Source organism: Onychostruthus taczanowskii, unplaced genomic scaffold (genome assembly GCF_017590055.1).
Source record: "Onychostruthus taczanowskii isolate IOZ18803 unplaced genomic scaffold, ASM1759005v1 scaffold47, whole genome shotgun sequence".
Taxonomy (NCBI): Eukaryota; Metazoa; Chordata; class Aves; order Passeriformes; family Passeridae; genus Onychostruthus; species Onychostruthus taczanowskii.
In genome coordinates, this window is record NW_024502236.1 from 3,276,048 (window position 1) to 3,303,891 (window position 27,844).

At 39.7% G+C, this 27,844-nt stretch overlaps 1 protein-coding gene across 1 annotated transcript; it reads right to left on the reverse strand.

Moving 5' to 3' along the window:
• Positions 1–3,915: 3,915 nt before the first annotated feature.
• On the reverse strand, positions 3,916–27,783 carry CXADR (CXADR Ig-like cell adhesion molecule). Its single transcript, XM_041414792.1, has 7 exons — positions 27,647–27,783; positions 11,602–11,771; positions 10,723–10,927; positions 10,187–10,342; positions 9,052–9,174; positions 8,631–8,769; positions 3,916–8,275 (listed from the first exon to the last, which is right to left on the reverse strand). Exons 1-7 carry the CDS (start codon positions 27,699–27,701, stop codon positions 8,008–8,010), a joined length of 1,116 nt encoding a protein of 371 aa, XP_041270726.1. The 5' UTR covers positions 27,702–27,783; the 3' UTR covers positions 3,916–8,007.
• Positions 27,784–27,844: the final 61 nt, after the last annotated feature.

Here is a 27,844-nt window from a genome sequence, read left to right on the forward strand (position 1 = left end):
GGGGCAGAAAAAGAAGACCCCCTTTTTTTTTTTTTTTTTTTTTTTTTTTTTTTTTTTTTTTTTTTGTTTTTTTATTTTTTTTTTAAGTTCTGTGTTTTAAACACAGTGAGTTTTCCCATCTTAAACAGGAATACAAGATCATTAAATTTAAATAGGTTACCTAAAGACATCACCCAAACCACAACTCAAGTCCAAAGCTGAAGATTTCCAATGCCTAAGCAACTTCATTTTGAATTAGAGAGTACAAGGATGAAACCAGGGCAAGACCAAACAGTTCATTTCAAGCTGTGTCCTTTTAGTAAGTCTGAATTTTTCTCATGTACCAACAAGAAAGAGGGAAGAATATGTGAAAATAAACTAATTGCAAGCTTTATTTTGTATTTTACAGATGAGATGAATGGCTTCTGGTCTTAACAGTTACAGGATTGGAAGTGACATGGAAGGGCATTTTATTTATCTGGAGAAGAACTGCAGTGCTAGCAGCCACAACATAAGCTTTTTGACATGTTTTACAAACCACCAGCTGTGCTCCAGAATTGGCATCTTCTTTAGCAGGCAAAACAATTCAGTAGTTTTATGCATTCCCACCAGTTGCCTTTATTCCTAGTCTAAAGTATCAGCTTCCCTTCCACCTGAGCTATTGTACTGGGAAACAGAAATCCTATATGAATTTTATCTTGATCTCCTACAGCTAAGTAAGGCATAGCATAAGTGTTTTGACTTCAGCAAATAGTTTCTTCGACACACCACCCACTTAGCTGCCTGAGGAGTCACCTGTGAGTGGCTGGGACTACAATCAGAGCCCTTAAACATTTGGAACAAATGCTCTACTGCACAATTTAACTTCCTTGAAATCTGACTAATCCCACCTACTGTTTCACAGGTAAACTATTACCTAGTGACACAAAATAGGGAGATTCAGATCCCCGGATGGGAATAGTTTCAATTACAAATCACTGACCAGGACAAGTCACAAGTTGTGGAGAGGTGTTGTTTCACTTGTACAGCAGTAACTGGCCACAAGAAACATAAGTTCAAGTTGCTTTCCTACTCACACAGAACCTGACATAATTGGAAGCTATGTACTAATGGCACTAAATTACTTTTGTAGCTCTTTACCATCTGATTCAGAACTCCTTCATAGCAAATTCTAACCCAAGTGACCACTGCACCCCTGGAGATGTTTGTGCCCAGAGCACCAAAAAGCTGAGCTGTCACCATTTGCCCTGTTTGGAGGGTTCAGGAGAATCTAGTTTCTTCTGCTTCCTTACATAGTACTGTTAGTAATAATATAACCAGAGTCATCACCTGCAGAAATTATAGATGGTAGGCAGAGTAGCAGGCTCTGCAATTTAAGCAGTGATGGTATACTGGCTACATAGCAGCTCTGAATGCAAAAATGTTTTGTGTTAAGACCCCTAAGCCAGATGTTGCTATAAACCAGAGTAGGGAAAGGTTTCAAGAAGTTGGAAAGTTCATGGATGCTTCCAGAATTCTCATTCCACAGAAACTGATCAGACTCACTGCTTTGCTCTCCCCAGTTTGTAATTAGGAAAAATTCTCTGGGAAGGAGTACAATACCCTTCAGGTACAGCACTCAGCTTCTGCCCTGCCTGCAGCTCCCCAGAGCCACAGCATCCAGCCCTGGAAGTGGGACAACTGTCAAGGCATCATGCAGCTCCCTGTGCTTCCCAGCGGACACACTGCCTCCAGAGGTTTTTCCCCTAAGAAAAAATTAGATTAACATCTGAAAGCACATCATTTTATCTTTGGTAATGTCTCTTCTAATATTACCACTTTTTAAAACTGTTACATAATCAAGTTGTGTAATCAACAAGCTCAACTTCCTTACAAAGATGTTCTCCTCCCTCTCTCTATCCCTCCATCAACCCTGGCTTCATGCAGCGTTCCTGTAGGAATTGCACTGCTTTATTTCCCAAATAATATGGTACAATTATCCTCCATCTGTTTCTCTAGACAGCATTGACCAAAAGAAACTTTACTAAAAATGAGGACCCAAATAGCAGCTGCTGCCACTAAATACTACTGATTTTGCATATCCAAAGCAACCTGACCACTGCTTCAACAGCTGAAAGCTGAAGTCTTCAAAATACCAACTTATGAGGGTGACGCTGACTTTGATTTCCAATGATACAAAAATCAAAAGATACTTAAAGGTTCCCGTTTCCAGAAACTTGACTTTGAATGGAAGTCAGAAGCAGAGACAACACAATCCTCCAGGCCAGTTTTCTGCCAGAGTGGTTATTTTATAAAATTAAAGGTTCATACTCTTCTCCTGGTAGCTGTGCCTGCACCATTCCATAAAAAGCCTAAAGCAAATTAGGAAGAGCAAGAGAATCATTGCAACTCAAGTACACACATTTTTATATTAAGATGCAAGTCTCCATGTTTTGAGAAATCACCTATGGTCATACACAAGCTAAAAGTAGTTTTAGAATAAGCTGACATTTGGAAAGGTAGGCAACATTCATAGCTTTGTTTCATCCCATTCTTACTTCTGCTACTTAATCAGTATTTTCTTTACAAACTATTCTGCTTTATGAATTTTACAGATAGGAAACAAGGCTAAGTTGCTGTCATTATCTGCTTTTTAAAAGAGCCTAGCAATTAATTGCCTATCAGTATTATCATAGAGCTTTGAAACGACTCAACATCAGGAAAACAAATTAGAGGCAGTAAGCTCAAAAGACAGCCAAGATGTTCAGAGAAACAAACAGCCAGACCTTGTATGACACCTTATCCAAGGCATTGTCTAACACACATATAAAGGACCACAGAGGTTCTGTAGAGCTATCAGGTGCTGAGTGCCCTCTGTTCTGTCAGCACACTCAGGAAAGTTCTAGCTGTTTTGCTGGAATTCCACAGACAAGCTGGAGGTAGTACTCAGCTTCTGGTTCACGGTCACCTATCCTCCACATAAAAGAGCTGCAGAGCAGCTGAGGCATGCAAGAGCCATCTGTGACAAAATTGCCACCCTAAGTTCAACACTTCCATCCTTTCGCAATCTTGACATGCATGTTAAAAAAGAGTGTAAGAAAGGTTTCTTAGAACTCTTATTTATAGAGACAAATCTGAACTTCCATTTTAATTGGGTTTCTTTTAGTATTTAAGCACGACTCTTAATTTGAAATAAAATAAAAAAAATCCTGGAGGTTTATCCACCAGTACTCCATTTAACTTCACATGCTTGTGCACATGTATGTTGGGTTTTTGTATGTCACTGGAACATCTGGCCTGGCCCAGAACACATTAATATATCAAGACAGGCATGCATTATAACATATGAACATGCATATATCATGGGCAAATGTAAGTTAATTATGCCTCCAGCTATATGAACTTAATACATGCCATTAATGCAAATGGAGCCCATGCCGGACTTTGGATCTCCACCCGAGATGACACTGGAGAAATCACATTAATCTCAGGTAAAATTAGAAGGACAATAATCAGTTGGCTCGCAAGGCCAAGCAGTGCAGCTTCATCCCACGGCAGCTTCATTGAAGTTGAAAAGAGATGCAGATTAACACACTAACAATAAAACCCCTGAGCATTTTATCAACATATTTTTGAGTGCTGTCAACCTGCCTGTTTGAACTTTAAAGGAAAAAGATTAATCAGTTTCAGGAATTTTTGCTTCTACCTAAAATAAAGAGGGATTAAATCTAATCTAAAGTTCCTTTCCAGGCTTACGTTTCAGTATAACTATACCTACAATTAAAAACCCCATCTAAAAGAGCATATTTTAAAATATCTAAAGTCTTATTTGCAATAAATAAAATTATTCATGCCAGCATGGTATACACAGCCATATTTATTAGTTCACTTTCGATTACATAAAGAAAAAGCTGAAGACATATACATGTGCTGCTTTAAAATAAAGACAGACTACTGTTTTCTCCAACAGTTTTATTTCAAAAAGTACACAAGTCTGTCATGGAACTATAGCATTTTAAAATTCTGGATTTTGTTTTTTTACAAATTCACTCACAATACCTGTATTTTAAAATACCATTCCCCCAAAAGTGTGAATATAAAAACCTCATACTGAAATTCACATCAATGTTCAAAGTCCATGCTTTGTGCATGAGAAATGTAACATCATAACGTTTTGGATCCCAGGAAGTTGTTATTGCTCTGATTTCAGCTGAGCTATGCCTCAGTGCTAGGGGATTATTCAACAAAGGGCCCCAAAAAGCACCTATCAAGTGTATAAAACAAGGTTTAAGTGACACAAATGGCATAATATCTTTAGACTGAACAAAGACCTAGAGTGATCCAGAATATATACACTGCTCAGAACAAAACTAAACGCTTGTCATGGAAACCAGTAATATACAATATTCAGCATTACATAAAAACTTGCAATTCAGAAGTCTTACTTGCACTATTAAACAGGAAGCATACATCTAATATGAATGAGACCATCAAGAGCTGAGAAAGACGTATGCGTTGTACATTTCTTTCACAAGTCATGTTTTACCCCTCCAACAAGGCATTTCTGTGCACCACACAGTTTTGGAAGAAGTATTTGTTCTTAGGGAAGGAAGTTTCACACAAGTATCTTTAAATACCCACTGCAGAAAGTTGATGAAAACTCTTGTAATGTATGGACAAGTGTTACGTAACCTCTACAGTATTACAAGTCTAACACTTTATTCACACCATGCTAAAATTGAGGGGTTTCTTTCTACATATAGTAGTCCTCAACAGGCAAGTTTACAGTCATGACATTAACTAGAGGTTTCTTGCGCTCCCTTAGAGTATTTACACAATGGTAACTCCCTCCCTCCCCTTCCCCCCCCCTTTTTTTTTTTAATGAGACTTTAAAAATGCCACCTCCTAACTGGTATATCAGCTGCCATTACTTCCTAAAAGTGTTCTGTCAGCAGAGCTCTCTGTCACATCGGACACGTCATATGTTTAACCAGTTCATCTCCCACACAGCTAGAAATTATTATTAAAATACAGTAGCTGCTTTTGAGAATCATAATCCAGTGTAAGTGAAGAATCTAGTGACAAAAGAAATAATTTATAGTAGCAGTATTGTGTTCTCATAGTAGTGTTGCATCCACCCAAAAAGGCATGATGATAGCAACTTGAGGCAGAGTTTACCCCAAGTCAGAGGTTCTATATTTCAGATAAGGACTGTGTCAGATTCCATTTCTTTCATTTTTCCATGCAATTACATAAATAGACAGACACTGTCAAGGCTGCTAAGCCTAACAGCCAGGCTTCTCAGGGCACATCAGGCTGTCCTTCTGCCCATTTATTATTTTGCACAAGCTGACAGAGCATCAAGCATGTGTAAACTCTGCTCCGTGTGCTTTACTGAGACAGGTTGCTGAGTTTGAGTGTCCTAGGGCTTACCTGACTGCAGGTTACAGGGTCTCAGGCCACATCAAAACAAACAAAAAATTAATTTAAAAAATTCCTCAAATGACCAAAAACCACATAGGTCCACAGAAGGCTTAGAACCAAGTTTAGTAGGTTTGCTGCCTGGTTCCTTAGGTTTATAGCTCTCTCTCAGTCTGTGATTCACTTTAGTCTTGCGCCCAACTTGTATTTGTAGTAACTACACTCTTTTCATTAACAAAGGCCTTAGTTTCAAGGTAAACAATCAGTGTATGATTAACATCTTGGAAGTCTCTTCTATCACAATAATTGGATGCAAAAACATGTCTCCTCATCTATAGTTCTTCAGAAGGTATGTTTGGCACACTTACTAAGCCCATTATTTACCACATAAATGCAATTCAATCGTCTCTGTCATTGGTACAACAACTGAAGAGCTTACAGGAACACAAACACTCAAATCATAATTAGCAATTGAAGGAGTTAAGTGACATTTTGAAATACAGAACAATGCAGAGAGAGAGACACTGAAGTTCACATCCAAAAATAGGCATGAAGAGGTATAAATAGTACATAAGAATCAAGAAATCAGATCACAGTGTCATGTTTTAAGAACTGTACCATCATCTAAGCACCTGTTCATACAGTATGTTTAGGCACCAGAAATTTAATAAAAACTGAAGTTACAATCAGGCAAATTTTATTGACAAGGCACACATGAAAGATAAAAAATCTGATCTCTAACAGTATCAATTTACAATCTAGAAAAGTTCCAAATGTGTAAAACTAACTCTATATTACTTAATAGTCATTCAAGTTTCTAAATTCAGTATGAAGGGTGTGTTAAAATCATGAAATTGTTTGGGTTATAAGGAGCTTAAATATGACCTTGTACCAACCACTGCCATGGGCAGGGCAATTTCTTTACATTAATAGTGCCAGCCAAAAATTGTGTACCTATTTACAGATAGGACAAACATTTAGTAGTAAGCCAAAGAATTCATCACAGATAAGCAGATACTAAACCTAGAAGTCTGGGTTAATGTTGTTTTCTCTCACTGTTGCTACACACAAATAATCCTAACATCTTTCAACAGGCTATTCAGATATGTCCTTCATCAACACCAGTGCACATACTGTAATGAATTTACAGTTTTCCAAAACACCTTGCAGCTCAACATCTCTAGCTAGAGTAAGCTAAAAACTCTCCCCCACCTGCTCCCCAGCAGAAGACAAAGAAGGTAGAAAACAGGAAGGAAGGAAGAAATCACAGATTCAAACTGTACAGAGTTTTAAATTGAGCTTTTGCAGGTATATAACAGTCATCAGAAGCTACCAGAAGTCCTTAAATACGTGTGAAAGTAAGACAAGGAATTGTTGTGTTTCTCCTGTATTGCTTTAAGTTTGCAAAATTGAGAAGAAGCGTTTTCGATCTTGCAACATGAGATTTGTATCAACAATTCTGGGTAATTGTTTTCTCTCAGTTACATGAAACGTTTGCTCTCCACAGTCTGAACACTGGTTCAGAATATTCAGGGTGTTAAAGAGGCAAGAAAAAATGAGCTTTCAACTCCTTGCAAATTCATACAGCCAGACATTAGCATCTTGAACACGGACTGACTACTGCTTAGGGGCATATGAGAAAAGTTGCTTCCACTGTGGTTAGAGCAAGAGGACAGACATCAAATACCAGTTACTTAACAGGTTTCATCAAATCCCCATAGAGCTTCTAGGAAATTGCTTTGGGAAAAAACTAAGAGCACTGCCTCAGTATCTAACCAGGCATTGGAAAATGCAAGGTACAACTAACTTCAAGACCTGTGTAAAGATCCAGTAACTCATTCTTACTGTGACAGTAAGAGTTGGTCTGTAGGTTTTAGAGCTTAGATACTTCTATCAGCAATCTGACAAGACCTCTTGCATCAGATAAGTATTAAGTTGTCTGACAGGACCAGAACTAGTTGTTGTAAAAAAATTTGTGTTTCAAAGAACTTGCAAGGTTTTCTGTCACACTTCCACTCATTGCCCTTTTAAATTCAGAACAGATTAATTAAAGAAATTGAACTAATCAAATGACTGTCTGCCCCTGAAATAAGAGCTCAAGTACTCCAAACAAACATCACCAGGTTAAAGAACCACATAAATACTCAATTTGAACAGAATTCAAAGTCATCCTTGGTATTTCAGCCCCCTGCAACTATACTAGACAGTGGCCAGGTTAAAATATTTCTGTTATTCCACAATTGAGAATAAAGTCTCAGGAACTCTGAGAAACTTCATGGTCTACACATGAAATGCTTTTGTTACTTCTCACCTGTGTCTCACTGTTACACATTCAGAACTATACATTAGCTGACAGTGTCAGAACCTCCTCAGCAACCTACCAGAGGTCCAAATACCTTCAGTGTCCGATATTTATTTATGAAGTTCAACGTTTTTAGCAAATAATTCAACTATCATATGCAAATAAGTTTAAAATTAAACATGAGAATTGGTGGCTTTTCAAACTCACTTGTATATTTTCTTCAAGGAAAATTTCATGCCAGTGTTTAAATGAGGGATGGGACACGGTATTTTTCTCTAATACTTACAATGAACACTTTAAAAAACAGCTTTTAAATTAATAATATTTTATACTATCGACCCATCTTTGCTTTGTGCTGGAATCATCACAGGAACAGCTCCCATTCTACTTAAATTAGGTGCAGCTACCTTTGAAGGTGCAAAGGCTGGGTTTTGAGTAGGAGCACGTTCAAAGTCTTCACTTGGGACTTGGCTATATGGAGTTTTGGTAAATCCTTCCATGTTGGAGGGAGACATTGAGCCCAGGGAAGAACGATTGCTGCCGATGTAGCTGCGAGCTGTAGAACTGCGACTCTTTGGAGGTGGAACATCTTCTCTGAAATGAACAAAACACACCAAAAAAAATCAGTTGCAGAACAAGAGTTCAGTCACCATTACTTTAAAACAAATATTCAGTTTGTTTTTTTCTGTTCCAATGTAGTCAAAAATATCCTTATGTCTTCCTTTAAAGCAACAAAAGCCCCTCCCCAAACCCTCAATATTCATGGCCTCTAAAATGTTTGCTGAAATTAGACAAACCACAAAAAGTTGTCCAACAAGCCATTAGTGTTATAATAAGCTTTCCAGATTAAGACAGAAATCTCAACTGTTAAGTAACTTATTTGCAGAAATACACATTTAAAAGTTAATCTTCCAATAATACTGCTCAGAAACTAGAAACATGTTGTTACCTGATATCATGATGTACTTCTTTCTCATATTTCTTCTCTCTGTGCTTCTTACAAAAACAGAAGATGATAGAACACAGTACAGAGAGACCCAGCAGAGTTCCTATAATAGCTCCAGTAATTATACCAGCTGTATTTACGGCTAGAATAGACAAATAACAATACTGTTTGTTAAATGTAAAGCTATAATACCTTTCTTTAAACATTAAGCCCAGTATCTTTCACATGAGCAGGTCAGTAATACTGAAGCACTGAATCAGAGGGGGAGTGCTCAGTCACATGCATTTAAAACAATAAGACTTGAAGTGGCACTCACAAGTTACATAAGAACATTGGGGTTTTTAACCATTTAGGAGTTTAGAGAAAAAGGCTGTTCAGCTTAAATACAAGAACACTGTGTGACTCTTGCACAGCAAACACTTACGAGGGGTGACATTCAGCTCAACAGAACATTCATCCGTGCCAACTCTGTTTGTGGCCACACAGTTGTATGTACCAGAATACTCTCGAGAGGCGTTTTTCAGAAGTAGTTCCCCTGTATTTTTATCTACAAACAACAGAAGGTAGAGGCTTACCATTTTCCTAAATACAATTCCATATTTAATATCACAGAATTATTAAACCAGCATATACATGAAATCTTAACTTAAAAAATGCTATATGAAACAAACCAGATTAAAACAGTTCTATCATGCTGTAAAATGCTATTTTTTGTAAGTCTTACTCCATTAGAAATGTATTCCACAGCATTTGACTTGCTCTGTCTGCTGAACAAGTTAGATAGGGTTTATATTCTATAGAACACACACAGTGTGCCCAAAACTACATTCACAAGCCCAAAACTAACATGTTTTTTGTGAGTTACAAGTCACTCTTGCACAATGTCCCACTCATTCTTGTCTAGCACTGATATTGCCCATTTCTCTTTTTGTTACCATAAGACAAATTTGTGATGTGGAGACAAAGCGGGCAAAACAACAGTAGCCTAAAGTCTTTAGTGGTACAGAGGACATTAATGATCAACAGATTCACTGTCAAAGCAATAAATAAGAGACATCAAATAGGAGACCAGGAGTCAAGTCCAAAATGAAGAACAGTACTAGGTTCTTCCTTTGTAGATGATTTTTAGGGATCTGTATTTTAAGATATTACATACTCTAAAAGAATGCAAAATCTTACAAAAAAACTGGAAATTTTTTGCTTGTTTTAAATCATATTGAAGCCACATCTGAATTCCCTCCTGTTCACTTAAGCACAAAAGCAAAACCATCAGCAAGCAAGAGAACTAACAACATCTGGGCACAGGTGAGCATGATACCGCAGCTCTTAATGATAAGAATCTCAACTTGAAGCTTGAAACATTTCCAAGCATGCATTAAAAACCAGAATCAACTCCAGCTTGTTTCAAAGTCAGTTTTGTTAGAGGGCAGAAGTGGCACTTAAATCTTGACTACTCTATAGTAATACTAACCCAGACATGCTTACAAGTCAGGATAAGCCAAAAATAATATTGCAATCGTTTTAATTATTTCAGAGTAATAAATGAAGTTTGACAGTACTCAGCATGGAAGTGGCAGGAAGATTCTGTGTGCCAGATACTCTTTTCCAGTCATAAGACAAAAGTGGGGATCCTTCTTGTGACACACATTTCAAGGTAACGTCTTTTCCAATCTCCTGTGATCCTTCAATGGAACATTTAGTCCGTGCTGGCTTTACTAATAAACAAAACATCACTGAATTAATAACAGTCACAATCAAAATGTTTCCTAGTTGTGTTCTAGCAGCCAGTCCATTCTGTGAAAGATAAAGTTTGTGCCACAAACCATTTCTATGCACAGAAAGATTTTTCTATGAAATACAAGTCAGGTGCAGAACGTCTAGAAATGCTTATAATTCTAAATATCGTTTCCTTAATTTCCCAGAACAGAATTATGCCCATCCCTCCCAAGGCCTCAATAATGACCATAATCACCATAGATTCAGTACAACACTGCCCAACTGAAGCTTTCATTTCAGACATTGAAAAGAGAGTGGAATAAGCACAAAAAAAAACAACACTGAAAATCTGAAAATTTAAGAAAATAAATTATCTTACCAAGTACAGTCAACTGTATTTTTTTGCTTTGAACTCCAGGAGCCTTCTTCACTTTGCACTGATATGTGCCAGTGTCTGATGCCTTTAAATTCAGGATATCCAATGAACCATCACCAGATCTGGGATCAAGATTAGTAAACTGCATTCGCCCAGTCAAACCAGCATAGTAATGATTATAAACCCTGTCTACAGCATACATAATTATCTATAAAAAAAAAAAAAAGAAAAAAGAAATATGATTCAGAAATCCACTTAGTGTGCAAACATTTAAAATAATTTAATCTCTTTGAATTCTCGAGTTTCTTTCTATAGTTTTAACCTCAGAAATAAAACAGAGTGAGTCAAATATCTCCACCTTCAAAATATCACCACACACAGCATTATAGTGAATACTCCAACTAAACACCTGACCAAGTACCAATATGTCAGCATTGACTTCTGACTGAAAGAAAACTGTTTAGAATTGCTCCAACTTAACTTTGCAAAACCTGCCTACTAATATGAATGATCTTACTTATAAGGTTTTCAAAGACAGGAAAGCATTAAGAACTAAAAGAGTTAATATATTTAAAATGAAGTCCTCATGAACCTATTTTCAATAAGGAAGATAATACAGTTATAAAAGCAAAGTTAAGTGTATTTAATTTGGAAGTTATTCATAGAAGGCAAGTTTATAGTGAAAAATGTCTTAACATCTCATCCTTAACCCCATATTTCAAAACTTCCACTAGATTTCATGTGACTTGTGCTTCAAAGCAATTTAAGATCACAAGCATCCCAACCTGAAAAGGTGGAACTTTAAAGAGTCAGCAAAAACCTCATACATTGACCTACTATAACTACTGAATTAACACTGTCCAAAGAGAAGTCTCTACTTACTATTTGTTCCCTCTTTTGGTTATCTGCTGGTATCAATACCCACTCAATATCTAGTGGTCCTTCATCTTCTTCTGAGAGTTCAAAAGTACATGGCAAAGTAACTTTCTCTCCTTGTGCTTTTTCAAACATTGACGGGTCAACTGAAGTTATAGTTAGGCTTCTTGTCAGACCTATAAAAATACATTTTTATGTTTTGAGAACAAGTCACACGCAGTTGTTCACTGTAAGTGCTCTATGACATACTTTTCCTTATAGAAATCATGCCATCAGTCAGACTTGTCACTGCTGAAGAGAGCCTGTGCAGACCCTGTCACCCAACACAGTGCAAAGCCCCATGCTGCTCATCTGGAATTACATCCAACAGGCAGGTACAGCTTTCAAGCCATAGTTGTTGTTTTGTTTTTGGCTTTTTTTTTGCACAATTCACGTCCCACACAATCCTAAACTAAACATTTTCAGCAGCAGGTTTTCAAGTCACTATATAATCACCTTACCATTACTCCCTCACTGTAAAATGAAAGTATGGAACAGCAATGAAGTCTGCCAGGATAGACAGAATTTTTGAGAAATCCTGGGTTGGAAGTAAGTTACTTTGCCTTCTAAGGACTCCTGCATCTCAGGGAGATAGAAGGCAAATTAATCTTTTCCAAAAATCTCAATGAGTTTTTTTGCATTTGTTTGTCTGTTCTGCTTGTCTTCCTCCTCTAAAAAGGCTGCACAATCCTTATCTGCATGCCTCTAGGCAAACATGCTTCCAAACAACAAATTTTCCTCAATTCAACCCTGAAAAAGAATTCATATAGTGACACAAAAAGAGCTACTCAAAAGGCCTAAAGCAAGATTCCCTGTTTCACCACAAACACAGGCTTCCCTTATATCAAATGTACAGGCTTGCACATCACAGCCAGGATGTGGAAAGCATACCCTTTGCTCATGATGGAAATAGGTTTGGCAATGTTACATCAACTGTTTTGTCCACCTTGCCGGAAACCAAGCTCACATTTTTGGTCAGTTTATGTGTGCAGGTTGCTAGACACACAGAGATGTGAACACAGCCACGAGAGCTGCAAGGCCCCCAGGAGAGTGGACAGCCTGAGGAAGACAGATGGCTTTGGTGCCTTTTATAGAGGTAAAGTAACAGCCTCAGTGAAAAAGTCTATAAAATAATTTCACACAGTGCTTTTATGTTCTAACTTGCAGTTCTGCATATAGTAGAGGAGCTCCAGTGAAGCAGAGGAGCTTCCTTCAGTAGATCATTGAATATGGTGAGTTGAAAGGGACCCAACAGATATCCTTCCACTTTTTTTAAAATTTTGTCCTCTAGCAAGTCTTTGCATTCTCTTCCCGACAACAAAACAACAGGAACTTTAACAGCGATTTAAAAAAATCCTGCAGAAAGAGAAATCACTTGACATACTAAATTCCAGACTACAGCCTGCAAGAAAATCCTTTCACCATAGTTCATTATTAAAAATCAGGATTATTATGTTTCCTATCATTCATGGTATTTACTTTTCATGACATTACCCTCAGTCTGGTGGAAGAAAAGAAAAAAAAAAACCACCAACCAAAAAAATCCACATCACCTTGATGTAGGAAAGAGATTTATACGTAATGTCTCTTACCAACAACGTACACCTTTTCAAAGACAACTCTAATAGATTTGTACCTCTTTTTTGACTTGTCACAATCCTATCCCCTCCTAAAAGATCTTTTGAATTTTCAAACTAGACATTCTAAAACTCTGAATAAGCAAAGACAACACTAGTACCACCTCTGTTTATGGGTAGATTTAAAGTACATTAATGTTTCCATAACACACAGTAGCATTTACATTACTAATGTAAATTCCTGAACTGTTTTTTCAGCAGCTTCCATACTCTTCTGTTTCCCTTTCCCCCATGGCCTCATTAGGGAACTGTAATACAATACTCCCAAGTTGATCTCCAAATTGCATCTTCAACATTACTATATTAAAGAAAAGAGATGTGAACTCAAGCGCAGTTTAAGTGACAGATAATGAAATACATTCTGATGTTACTTACATCCTTAAAAGCCTCAAATCTGTAACCTGGGAAATTAGCTTTCATTCTGAAGTAAATCACGAAAGCAGAGCTGCTGCTCTGTGGCAGCATCTCCAGTCACAGCCACTTTGCCATCTGAAGTTCCACAACAAAGGATCACAGCACACACATTTGCTTTCCCCTCCCCACAAGAGAACCTGCTGAGAATTTCACAAATGGGACAATAATTCACATAAGAGCAACACTCTGCCTTTTCACAGCACATAGTGGGTAATGGAATTCACACTCTGAAGACAGTATGACACATCCCTACTAGTAAAAAGTATCAACCCCTCTGATTTTCAGTTCATACCTGCTGAAACACAACATGGCCAAAAAAAAAAAGGACAGATGAATATCCATGTGCTGATTTTTTGTATCACTTTTCTAAACAAATGAGACTTTTACAATCAACATATTATTTCCCTCCCTCTTCAGCTGTTACTTGTTCATCTCTTCAACAATTTCAAAACAAATATAAAAGGAGAAATAACAGTCCAGTTACAACCAGAAGTCCCCCAAGTACTCATTTGTACTGATATAGCTAATAAGCTTTAGATTCTTCAACTATCTCTTGCTTCTTCATTGCCAGACAACTCATGTGAGCATAATTTCAAAGTGGACACCAAACAATTTCATGGCAAAACACTGAGAAAGTGGCAACTGGGAAGAAAAATTATGCTAAAAGCTGGAAGTACTACATTTCAGAGACACACTCCTCGGAAACTAGACTCCAGCAGTCCTACCTATCACTGCCTGGCAGCTTGGTCCAAGTGCTTTAAAAGCCAGAAACAGCAAATGTTTCAGTTTCTACTACAGCACTCACTTCTCTGATCCAAACATAGTAACCACATGCCAAATAAAAGCAAAACCCAACAGCCTGAAGAGCCTTACCCAAAATAGAAGATTGCCATAAAAATATTTTTAAAGTTTCAATTTTTGATACTTTTGAAGACCAAGTAGTATTTTCATGCACACTGACTGCATGCAAACATGTAAATGAAAGCTAAAGCACACAATCCTCAGCATAACACCCAACAATCATTCCTGCACGTGAAGCTTCCAGCACACACTAGCTGCTCAGAGATGTACTCAAACATCAGTCTGAGCCTTCTAATTATCAGAGCTTTTCCATAAATCTCAATTCCTTTCTTACTGCACATCTCCCAATACCTCTTTTCATTATAACAGTGTTTCACAGTCTTTTCCTTACAGTAAGGCTGCAAACACAAATCTTTTTTTCACTTTTTTTTTTTTTTTTTTTTTGGGTCAACATCAGCATGCAGAAGCAGCAAGCACCTCAATTAAGGTACATGTCAGAGCTAGCTGGGCTTGGACTAAGCATTAGCAACACAAGGGAGGGGCAGGTAATACTAGTTGGAGATTCCCTTCTGCAGGGAAAACACACATCTGCTGCCAGATATGCTGGAAAAGAAGGCTTGGCCAACTCAACATGTCAGAGATTGTCAAGGGTCCTCTGACCTTTATTATCATCATCACTAGCACCTTTTTCTTTTCTTTTTTGTTCCTTCCCCACTAAATTATTATCTGCTATTAACAGAGACCCGGATGGAGCAAATCTAGTGTGGCTAGAAAACTCCAGGGGCAAAGGAGGACACGGGATCCCAGGTGATGCTTTAACTCTCCTCGCTCTTTTCCTGTGGGGGGGAAAAGGCTTGTAGAGACACACCCTTCAAGTTAAGAACTCACTACAGGAATGGCACTGCAAGGAGGACTTTAACTTTTATGGTCACAAGTACCCCTGAGAAACAAGGGCTGCTAAGTTAGAGATGGGATCCAGTCAAGGAAGCGGGATATGAAAAATCTCATCAGAGCTGGTGATGAGCCCTGTAAATGAGAGATCTGCCAGGGAACTTGGCAGTCAGGGAGGGAATAGAGACTGAGCCATGGGAAGTACCTGGGTCAGGTTGGTGGAAGGAAGAGATATCCTGGTGAGGATGAACCATGTTAAAAGGGAAGCCACCTACAGAACCTGTACACAAAACTGACACCAGCATGAGGTGTGTGGGACAGCCTGCATGACTGATGCTTTGTCGTGAGTGGACACAAGCTTTTAAACAAAGCCAGGAAGGTAAGAACAGCAGGTGACCTGCACTCTACCTGTAGGAGCAGCTGGAAAACAAAAAGCTGTTCTACAGGACAGACAACACGCTAGCTAAGAGCTTGTGGGTCAGGATTAAAGGAAACATCACAGTCAAAGTTTGTTACAAATCACATGGTCAGGATAAGAACCTGATGAAAGCTATTTCAGCAGTTCCAGAAGGTTTCTAAAAATGACAGAGACTGGTTACTATTTCACCTGGTTACTATATCACCTTTGTGACATCTACTAGAAGGGCAACACAGCAGGAGACAAAATCTAAGAGGTTTCTGAAAGATTTCAGAGGAAAACGGCACTAAATGAGTCAATCCCCATTTGATATTTTCTTGAGACTGCTTTCAAGGAAAAAAACCCCAAGAACTTGCCAGGGATGGGATCAACAGCAGCCTTGACCATGACCACTTGGCCATGAAATAGTGACGTTTAAAATCCTGAGAGGAAGAAGGCAAATCCAGCACAGACCCTGCACTTCATATGAGCAGACTGACTTAGCCAGTAGCTGGAGTCCTGTGGAATCCAGTTCTAAAAAGCAAAAGAGCTCAAGAAAACTGGATAGTATTTAAGGACAATTACTAACCACACACAAGGAGTACATCCCAAAACCCAGCAAAATAAACAGATTAATCAGCAGCTTGTCCTAAGGAGGAAGAAGCAAGAACAGCCTATCAAGGGAAGAATACACAACATTGCCCAGGCATGCAGCACCCCTGCCAGGGAAGTCAAAACACAACTAAAGCTGAAAGCAGCATGGGACTCCAGTGCCACATGAAAACCTCTACTATTACACAAGCAGTAAAGAATCAGAGAGAAAAACTGGACAGGTGACAGCTGATACAGAGAAGACCAAAGTACTCAGAGTTGCTGCTGTTTGGAGAAGAAGGTTGGAGGTGACTGAGGTCATGTCCAACACAAACAATTCTGCAAATGCATTAAAGATCTACATGAAGCAAGCACAGTGACAGGATGACATTTTCTCCATTTTTCCCAAGATTTATCCCTTCAGTTTCCACTCAAATGAGGGAGATTCTATTTATTTATATATGCTCCTCAAAACATAAGAGGATCCACTGTGGTATCCAACTGCTAGTACATGACAGACAGACATTTTATCACAAGCTGAAGGAAGGCCTGTATTTGTTTTGGTTAGCATGGTTTAATGGATAAAATTCCAGACCCCTTTCAGACAACTCTTCTGGTTTAGACACAGATAAGTGACTCAAGTCATTCATGCTACCTACTCAAATATGCTTAGCATTAAAATATCTCATTTCTAACTACAGCAAATAAATAATTGCAAAGTGTAGACTCAGAAGCACACAACAAGCTCTCAAGAAAACCCCTGAAAGTCAACACTGAAGTGCACCTGATCCAAATGACTGTATATTGTTTTCAATGTATTTTGCAAGGAGAACATGTGCCATATTCAGCTGTGACTGGTTGAGAAATGTACCCTTCCTTTGATGAAGAATAATAAGTATTATCCCTTACAAATGTTTGTATTAGAAGAAGTAAGAGGCCAATACACTTGTTTGGATTCCGAACATTCAGATTTAAGTTTCTTAAGGTGGAATAAAATACTCTTATTCTGGGGAACTGACCCTAAAGAGCATTGCAAACTATATCTCTATGACTGAACAAGTTATTCATATGATTTCTGAAGGGGTGCAAACCCATAGCAAATCTTTAGAAAAACTCCTTCCTTCTGAATATCTGAACTTTTAAGTATCACTCAAGTAGAACACAGTTGAGCAAAATACATTATTATTAAGAATAATCTAGGGAAAATTAAATATTTTATGGAATCTGATAGAAGTTGCTTTCTAGTATAAAAGAATCTTCAAAACAGAAAGCAGACAAAAAAATTAAAATGGAGCAAAGCTTACTTCATTCCAACACAAACATAAGCAGAGCTGTGATATATATTAATACATAATGGAAAGCAAATTACTCCATTAACTACTCGTGTCTTTAGTATTTTCTTATTCATTTGGGGCACATTGAAATTCTGCACTGCTGGCTTACACAAATGTAAGTGTGCATCTAAATTTGGCATGAATGGCTCTGGCATCAGATAGGGCTGTGCCACAGAAGGGTTATGTAACCCAGCAGACACAGTCCCTCCCTACATGGGGAACAGGACAGCTTCTACACAGGGTAAGAGTTGAGTTCAGAGATGCTGTTCTACTTAGTGTGGTCCACCTGCAACTGCATCTTCAGAGTACTTCATTACCAGGCTTTCCAAAACCAGTCTTGTTACCCAATACCTGACTGCAAACAAGCAGAGGCTCTAAATATATAAATGCTTTTTCTCACAGAATGTGGCCTTGAGTAGCAAGTAATGATCACAACCAGAAATGCACATTAGTGCTTTGGGAGCCATAAGCTATAAAATTCACTTAAGAGACTTCATCTTAGAATTTTATTTCAAATGCAGATTAGAGATTACCTGTGATCAAATCTTTTCACTGGGCAGATTTCAGTCTCAAAAACTACCTCCCCAACAACTCCATGTTTCTTCTGAATATGGCTCTTCTCGACAGTTCATTTCCTACTTTTCTCAGCTTGCTGTAGTGACTTTGCAGAACAATGTTGCCCAACCCTCCCCTTTCCCACCTTCACTCGGACAGTTCTACAACATCTTATTTCAAACCTGCACTTCTGAACTCAGGCCCTGTGGCAGTGAGTGAGTCAAGTTTACACCCTGAGCAAGCAGGGAGTGTGCAGGGAGGAAGGTACACACGGAGGAGTGCCTGGCTGAGGAGACTCCCCGGTGTTTAGTGGCACAATCTAACACAAACACAAGTCTCCAAGGCTGAAATCCCCACAAGCAGCCACCATCCCACAATCATCTGCTGCTTCCTCACAATACCAAACATCAGCATCCCCAGCAGCCAAAGGGAATGCCTGCAAGGCAGGTTCCTGCTGATCAAGTAACTGGATTAAAAGCTGCCTCCACCAAGGAATAAAGGGAAATAAATATTTGGCATTACTTATTTTAGTGTTTTTTTGCAGCACCCAGCAGCTAAGTCACATCAGCACAGCTGAGATGGCTAAAAAGCTGCAGTTATGCTGTTTTGCCACCCGTGAGAAACAAAAACCACATCCTAAATTTATCACTGAGACCCCTCCCCAAAAGGTTCAAAAAAAAAAAAAGTTTAAAAAGAAAGGCCCAGCTTCAGATTTGGATTCTCAGTTTCTACATCTTACCTCTAAGAGCAAAAGGACCCAACACAGTTACAGCTTTCAGAAGCTTGAGCCCAAAAACACTACGAAGCTTTGGTGAATCTAACTCTTCACATGTCATAAACTCTGCAACAGTCCCTAAACAGTATCCTCTAGCTTAGTAAACATTAAAGGAACAATGTCAATAAAAAAGAAGTTTAATAGAAGGATAAAAAAAATAACAGTCTTCCCTTTAGAAAGCAAATTCAATAGACTTGGGGATTTTTGATATAAGAATGAAACTAAAAAAGTTACATGACAGATTCCAACCTAGATATTAGTTCAATACACATCCTATTAATTTAGCCAGGTATCTAGGTATCAAAGAATATTCATGCTTCACAGTAACCTCAATGGAGGTAAAACAAGCAAGAGATGAAGGACAGGAACAAACAAGCAACTGGTCAGGAACTAAAAAAAGCTAGGTAATAATGCAACAGTAAATAAAACAAGAGAAGAAAAAGTCCCACAGCATTATTGCATCTAAATCCATGTATGTAAAGAGGTTTGGTTCTAGTACATTCTAATTTTAGAACTCCACAAAGAATTCAGTTTTTAGGATAATCCCATGCTGACAACGGCAAATCACAAAGTCTTTCCTGACAAAGAAAGTACTGTCCTGCTAATATCAAGTGTTAAACAGTTACTATTTAACATGCTTCACAGACCACATTTTTTCCATGCTTCACACCCTGAGTGTTGTTATCATACAATGCAGTGATACAAATTTCAGAGATAAGCACAGGTCACAGTAGTGGTAAAAACATCCAGAAAGATTTTAGCAAAAGGAACAAAAGGAACAAGCCTACTTAAACCTATCATTTCCAGGGCTAATGACATTACCATACCAAGTATTCTTCTACATAAACCTCAAAAAGGCCCAATACAAGAAGTTTAGAGAGAAGATAAAAGCTTGCCTTTCCATACTAGCCTAAGTCCACTAGGCAGAACACTGGTTAATCCTCAAAGGCGGTAAAATTAAGACAAAATATGCTCACACCTGCATTTCAGACTTCCCAGGTCAGTGCTCTCTAAACTGGAGTCTCAGATCTCAGTGAAACTCTCCTACTGTGCAGAAAAGATACAGTTTATGGAGCCAGAGAAAGTAAAGACAGCCCAGGAACAAAAGCACACACCTAGGAGAGACAGCTTCACACAGTTTCCTCCTTCCTACTTTATACCAAACGAAATATAAAAACAGTTCAGGAAACTACATCCACAAAGCCATTTTTGTAGAGTTTTACACCCTTAATGTTAGTAAGGGCAAGATTTTAAAACCCTCTCATGCACATCTCATCTCAGCTACCTCACCAATAGCTCAAAGAGGCTGAGTGACCAAACTCCCACTTTTCAGAACACTTTTTCCACCGATGGTGCAGACAAAAGATTTATTTGCATGAAAGAAGTTTTTGCCATAAGCTACAACAAGAAGGCTGATGAAACAGCAGGGCACTTATTTAAAAAATCCCAAGCAAACGACAAAGCAACAACAACAAACAAAAAATAAAACACAACAAAAATCCCCAAACAAGAAACAACAACACAAAATGAAACACACCCCAAAAAAATTCCCCTACATATAAGAATAAGCCTGGGAAACTATCTACTGTCCTGGATAGTCAACTCTGCTGCTGGGTCTCAAAACAGTGGGCTTGTATTGCCAAATTTTACTTCCTCTGAGCAGGGTGGGGGAGAAGCACCACTCTTCTGAGGCACAATTACTTGAATCCACAAATCCTCTGTCAAATCACGCAAGTTTTAAAAAAAAAAAAAAAACAAAAAAAAACCCCACTAGATAGGAATCTGACTATGCACACTTCTTCAAAGACACACAAAAAAATCTCTATCAGTCTGGATGTCTTCAGACAGCATTAAATTAATAAATAGCTCCAATTTGTGTAGTGTAGCATACCCCTGCCCCAGTTTAAAAGGTACTGCACAATTAAGCTACAAGTTACACATCCTCCCAATCTAATAAAAAATTCTTAACTGAAAGGCTCATAAAACAAAACTACCAATAACCCCAACTCTGCAAATACATAGCAGGAGCTTGATTTCCCCTCCCACCACAGTTCACTGAGATCAGCTGAAATAGCTATGCAACAATTAAAACCTAAAAATCACAAGCTAGAACATCAATTATCTTTCTTTTTTTCCCCCACAACTTCGTTTTTTCCTCAACACACCCTTTGCCTTCAGATTTTCTCCAACACCCCTTTCCTTTTACAACTGTCCTTGTGCTCCTTACTTGTTCAGCACATTCTTGAAGCTTTTGGGTTGCTAAACCCAAAGCCACCAGCCCGTATCCTAGCAACTGCTGGCTGATGACCTTCCTGAGAGGGACGTGCTTATCAAGTGGAGAGAGGGGGCATTCAGATCTCCTTACTGAAGGGAAGGATAAGCTTTCGGGAGGCAACCGAAAGGGGGAGGGGATAGTGTAACACAAACTGGAATTAAGATTAGTTTTAAGCAGAGGAGTAGCGTTTAGCCCAGTATCTACAGAAAACCACAATGAGTTCCAAGTTTTCTGTGGTATCAGCTGGATGGACTTTGGCAGCAGCTGCACAAAGGAGCTCCGACACAAGGGAGGGGAGAAGGAATCCAATGCCACCGCTGGAAGGGGCAACAAGAACAGCAGACACAGATGTAACCACATCACATCTGTGATGGGGGCAGGTGTAATGTGACACTGTACCTTTAGACTGCACTTCAGAGTCTTTAAGGAACCATCTAGAAACAGCACTGAGAAGTGTAAAATGAAGTGAAGGCAAACCTTACAAAGACTTTTTTCAGTGAACACAAAAAACAAAAAGATCAGAGCCGAAATCCCGACAAGACTTACACAAAATCCTGCCCCTTCTCTCCCGAGTCTATGCCAGCTGCACAGGTTGTTTTGCCTTTAGCTTTGCAAGTCACTTTTCCATTACGGAGGGATATTGGAGGCTTACACAGTCACTAAGCAATCAAGCCACATGATTCGATATTTTTCCTGCCAATTTGATGGCATTTAAAAGGGAGCTGAATGAAGCAGCTCACTGGCAGTGTGAATGCATTGGGCACATCTGTCAGTCGATGCATCAGGGAGTTCACTACAATCCGACACTTAACTGAGCAGCCCTATTATTTTCACTTGAGTAAAGAGGCTTTGGCTCTTCCAAGCTACTGAACACGCAATGCCTTTTCCCCAGTACATGCAAGTTTTGCATTAAGATTGACAACTATTTCATTCAGTAGCACAGAGTTGATTTTGGGCTCTTTTCTTGTTACCATTTCATTTTTTTTTCAATATGAAGGCGAAGCATCATAATGTCAGAGAAAAACATCTTGTCTGCCCGCTCTTGTTTCCTTCCCTGCCCCACTCCCACCATGTAATAGACTGAAAGGAATAAGCTCAAAGAATTAGCCACAAAGTTAACTAATCATTTAAAAATTTAGGGAGATTAAATATTTTTTTTACATGTACACACACACCCAGGTTAATTTCTACATGTCTTAAAACAACTGAGATTCAATATTCCTTGTAGCTTATACTGTGAATACATCTAAAATGAAGAACTGAAGATACAGGATAAGTGAATACAGGAAACTTCCTTATGCAAAATAATTCCGTACAAATCCAAACAGCTGAGAATGTATCAAATCCTCATCTTTCCCTCCAACACACCAAATAGTTCCTGCTGACTAATCATTTTCAGCGTACTAAGCACATAGGCTTTAGCTGTAGGGCATGAAAAACAAATCTGTTAAAAAAATGTAGCAGCAAGTGCAACTGCAAAACTTGCAACCATCAAGTACCTCAGATGCGTCTTGACAGCAGCTAAAGGACATCAGAGAAACAGTGAATGGCTCCAGTGTAAAACCAATAAAGCTCCAAATCTTGCCTCTTTATCAAATTTTGAACACATGACCCAGTAAGTAGGTGATATTTAAAGAAATTAATAAATAAACAATAGCAGTAATATATTCTAGCCATGTGCATTTGAGGCTCCAGCTGACACACCCTTGCTATAATTCAGACTTGAGTTGAATCAGGAAAAGGAACAGGCAGAAAACTGACCTTACAAAAATTCATTCTTTTTATAACTTTTAAACTCCCTGAACTAGCTCATTATGGGGCCAGATGAATGCCAGGTACAACTTCAAATGGGGTGCAAAAATAACCTTTGAGGTTACATCTGGACAGTTGACTGATTGCCTGATTTAGCCATGTAATCTTACTCGTAGACTAAGTTCTCTCCAGGCCAAGGTTTTACAGATATTTCCCTACTTTCGGAAAATACCGATCAAAAGGAATGTTTTCCTTCTGATGCTCTTCTGCCATCCTTCTTGTCCTTCCTGCCCTGTACCAGGACAAACTGGTGGCAAAACACTTTCTTATTTCAAATAATGTGATCTAACAAGTTAAAAATTGACGTTTTCAGCAACTGAGGCCCGTTTACAACTGCAGTAAAGGAAAGCACCAGCTAGGATGCAGGGGCTGCTTATATTGCAGCTGCTACTGAAACAGGTTTACACAGAACTGTGACTTCCTGCCACTTACTCCTGTGCCAACTGGCTGGACAGACTTTTCTCTGAGCCATCTCCTGAAAGGTGCAGAGGAATAAAAGAGGATTTCCCTAAAAAGGAATGGGGGAAAAGAAAGAAACAGAAAAAAAGAAAGTGTAACTAAATTGCTGTAGTAGAGGGGGTGGGGGACACACACATCCTTCCATGCCGGTGAGCCACACAGTTGTTAAAATACCTTCACATTTATTATGTTTCACACAGTATCTAAAAGTTTCAAGAAATCAATCAGAAGTTGCAACAAGACCAAAAAGGATCCCTGTCATTAAAAGCTTATGAAAGCATGCAAACAACAATTGATTAAATTATTGTGGAAGTATGTTGAAACAATACTGGTTCCAAAAACAAGCTTCCTAGTCTGTACAAATTTCTGCAGGCACTGTGGCAAAGGAGTTTTAATATGCTCCAATACTGAGGCAGATTTAAAGACATTCAAGATTACTTTCTTGAAGTGTGAATGGTACTATAACAAAGCATACATGTGCTCATATAAAAACACGAGCACATATATTTTTCATAAAGCAGCAACAGAAGCTAAACCAGACACTCAGGAGGGGTACTTTCATCTGTCTGTTAAGTGGGCTTGGCTGTGGAAGAGGCAAGAACTGGAAGTGAAGACAAAGAGGCAGCTGAAGTTTGATGCAACACAGGGGGCCAGTCAGAGGGGACAAAAGTGAGTTATAATAATCTCTGAGCAGCATTCCCAACACATAAAATACCTTCTGGGAAACACAGATTAGCCAAGGCAAAATCACTAATTCAGATGTCATGGTTGGTGTCACAGCAGTTGACTAACAGTTGATTAAGTAATCTCTAGTTAAAGACTTTCATATTTCCTAAAATTCTAAGATCCAGGAAACGGGTCCCAAAATTTTGGGTAACATCAGTGGACACTTGAGAAGAACCTGAACCCTGCACCCTGTTCAATTACTGCCCAACAGATGAAGTGTCCCAGGTTTAGCAATTAAAAGACTGGGAGTCATCATTAAACTCCTGTGGTAGTCACACTTCTAATTTAAGGTTCTGCAAGATCCTATTGCATGCATAAAAACATGAACAGGCTTAAGTTCCTTATTAGACATATTTGGCAAAGTGTATTAACCACCAAATGCTGACTTACCATGCCTGCATTAGATTCTACTCCTTCCTGCATGCATGATATTGGAATTACTTTTGCAAGTTTAACAACAGGGCAATAACTACAGATTATCCTAAGGTTTACCAGAACTTTTACCTTACTTAAAAGCTTACAATTCTATTAATAAAGCATCACACATGGCAGAATTTCAACAGAGTACAAAATTACCAACTATTACTTCTGGAAACAAAAAACCAAAACGCATATAAAACCCACTACAAGAGCAGCAAGAAAAGATATCACTACAGACTGAAGAAATTCCTGCCCAATTATTTACCTTAACACTCTACTCAAACTTATCCTCAGTTGGGGCATTTATATGCACAGCCATTACTGTTTTGTAAAACCTTCCTCCAAAGGTTAAATGGATCAGTATCATGCAGTATCTTTTTCTAGCATGTCTTTGTATAGGTATAATGTAGCTTTGTTAACATTTTCAATTTTTGAAAATCTGTGTTCTGACATTAAACATTTTCAGAAGCTTAAAAGCCGTAAATTATCGCATTTGTTAAATTGGAATCACAAGTTCAGCACCTGTATTTATTCTCAGTCATTGAAAACCCTGCACAAATTTGAATTTGCACCAAATGGAATGAGACTACTTTATCAACACAGTATACCCAGGGAGACAGTGCCATACCACAAGATGTGAACGCAGCTGGGTGAAGAAGGAAGTGGAGATGTTCAGAGTGACAGCGTTTTTCTTGCCAAACCACCCTCAGGTATGACAGAGCCCACCTTTCCTGCAGACAGCTGAGCACCTCCCTGCCCATGGAAGGTGGTGAATTAATTCCTTCTTTTGCTTTGCTTACATGTATAGATTTTGCTTTCCCCATTAAACTGTCTTCACCTCCACCCCCAAGTGTTCTCATTTTTCCAATTCTCTCTCTTGTCCCAACACAAGGGGAACAAGTGATCATGTAGGTGGTCCTTAGTTTCTTACTAGGGTTAAACCACAACCACCACAAATTCAAGTAACTTCAGCACCTAGGCAATGCTTCACTGACAACAGCTCTCACTCAACCCCACAAAAAATAGCTTCTTCTAGAGTTTGGTCCATACGGAGAACAGCAACTTACTGACATCTGTTCCTTCAGTGAAGGAAGCAATGTCTATCTGCAGCACAGACCCAGAAACAGTAACTCAACCTGATGGGAAAAAACACAAGCTAGCTCAGAGAACACATCAACTCCTAGGATACACAGATTATTCAATCATTTCCTTCAGGGGACTGTGAAATATACGTGTTTTAGAGTAGTCACTCAAATAACTGCATGAAAGAGGTATGTGTGTTTTTATAAGGAATATTTCCTTATTTACAAAGTCATCCAATTTCACACTGAGATCTGAAGACACCTGTATACTCCAGCAGAACTAAAGTGTAAAATTCTATTATAGATTGACATTTCCTCATACATTAATTATTCCTAATTTTTATAATCATAGCCTTTGATAACCTAGCAGTGCAAATGCAATACATATAATTCTACTCACAACAAGCTCTTTTCACAGTTTTCGTGACATGAAGCATTTCAATATAAATCTTGATGACTAACCATATCAACTATATACTAGTAACTCACAGCTCTTGCACAGCATCTACCTCGTTTCTAACTCTGTTTCAGGAAACACATTTAATGCAGAACTACCTATTCCCTTTCATTCAGGAGATCAGAGTTCACCATTCCATTACAGACACACAATTTTGATCCCATGAGTAATTTCCCAAAACAGCAGTGACATCAACACAGGCATTAACATTTCAATAGGAAATAAAACCTGACCTCTTGACACAACTGATACACATTTTACTGTGCACCTGAACCTCCATAGATATTTTGTCACCTTTTATAATTTCACGTAAGTTTAGGTCAACTTTAGTGAAAACTTACATTTATCTTGGAGATATGTTTAGAAAACACTGATATGGCAACTAAGTTCATTACAGGAACCTAATAACATCTAGGATTTGAGATGAAAAACATCTGCCTACTTTTTAGCAGCCCAGGCACGTTTGATTTGGTATGTGTGGGTTCTGGGTACGGTTGATTGCTTTTTTTGTTTGAGACTATCTACTCCTTTGTTTTCTTTCATCACGAAAAACAAACGCGTTTAGGTCCATCCAATTCAACTCCTTTCCTCCCACCCTCAAATCCTCTCACGTTTCCCCGGCAGGGCTCAATCGTGTCCATGGGTCTGGACAACCGGGTTCCGAGGGCTCTCGGGGAGCCACCCGGCCCCTTCCACCCCCGCAAAAAGCAGAGCCACCCTGGATGCTGGAGGTGCTACACACGCAGGGCTGGGGCTTGAATTTTTCTTTTGGTTGTTTTTGGGGTTTTTTGGGTTTTTTTTTTCCCCCTTTTGCTCTTTCCACGTCGGTTTTCCCTGACTCCGCCGCGGGAGCCGCTCCGGCCGGGAGACACCGGGCGGGCACAGCGGACCCGGCCGCACCGGAGGCTGCCCGGGAGGGCGGCGGGGGAAGGGGAGGGGGAGGCGACAGATAAAGCTCGGCAGCCGCGCTGAGGGCGAACAAAGCCCAGGTCGGCTCCGCGGCGCGGCCCCACCGCCCGCGCCCGCCCGGGCACCGCGCCCCGGGCTGAGGGCGGGCAGGGCACAGGGGCTGGCGGGGACGGGGAATACACGAGCGATAGAGACCCGCACACGGCCGAGACCCGCACACACAGTCTCACACACACACAGGGCGGAGACCCCCACGCCCACACACACGGCGGGGACCCCACACACGCAGGGGCCGAGGTGCGGCGCACCCCGGCCCCGGGGCGGACACCGGGCGGGCAACAGCCCCCTCAGCCCCGCCGCGCTGCCTCCCAGCCCCACAGAGCCGCCGCCGCCTCCCGCCCTCCCCTCTCTCGCTCCTTTCCTTTCCCTCCCGTCGGTTCGGTCCCGTCCCGCCCCGTCCCTTCCACCTGCGCCCACCTGCGGAGCAGAGCAGTACGAGGGACACCCCGAGCAGCGGCAGCGGCGGCTCCATGGCGCGGCGGGCACCCAGCGGCGGCGGCTCCGTGCCCGGGCTGCGCCCCGCGCACCGCCCAGCAGGTGAATCAGCCCGGCCCGGCCCCGTCACTTCCGGCCGCTCCCCGCCCCGCCGCGCCCCCGGCAGCGGCTCCGCAGCGC

What these genes read in the sequence shown, in the direction of transcription:
- CXADR (XM_041414792.1), bottom strand. Translation starts at nt 27,701, where the DNA reads ATGGAGCCGCCGCTGCCGCTGCTCGGGGTGTCCCTCGTACTGCTCTGC. An exon ending in ACCAAAAGAGGGAACAAATA is followed by an intron (nt 10,928 to 11,601) that starts GTAAGTAGAGAC and finishes TTTTTTTTATAG; the next exon opens with ATAATTATGTATGCTGTAGA. An exon ending in TCCTGCCACTTCCATGCTGA is followed by an intron (nt 9,175 to 10,186) that starts GTACTGTCAAAC and finishes TGTTGTTTGTAG; the next exon opens with ATAAAAATACAGGGGAACTA.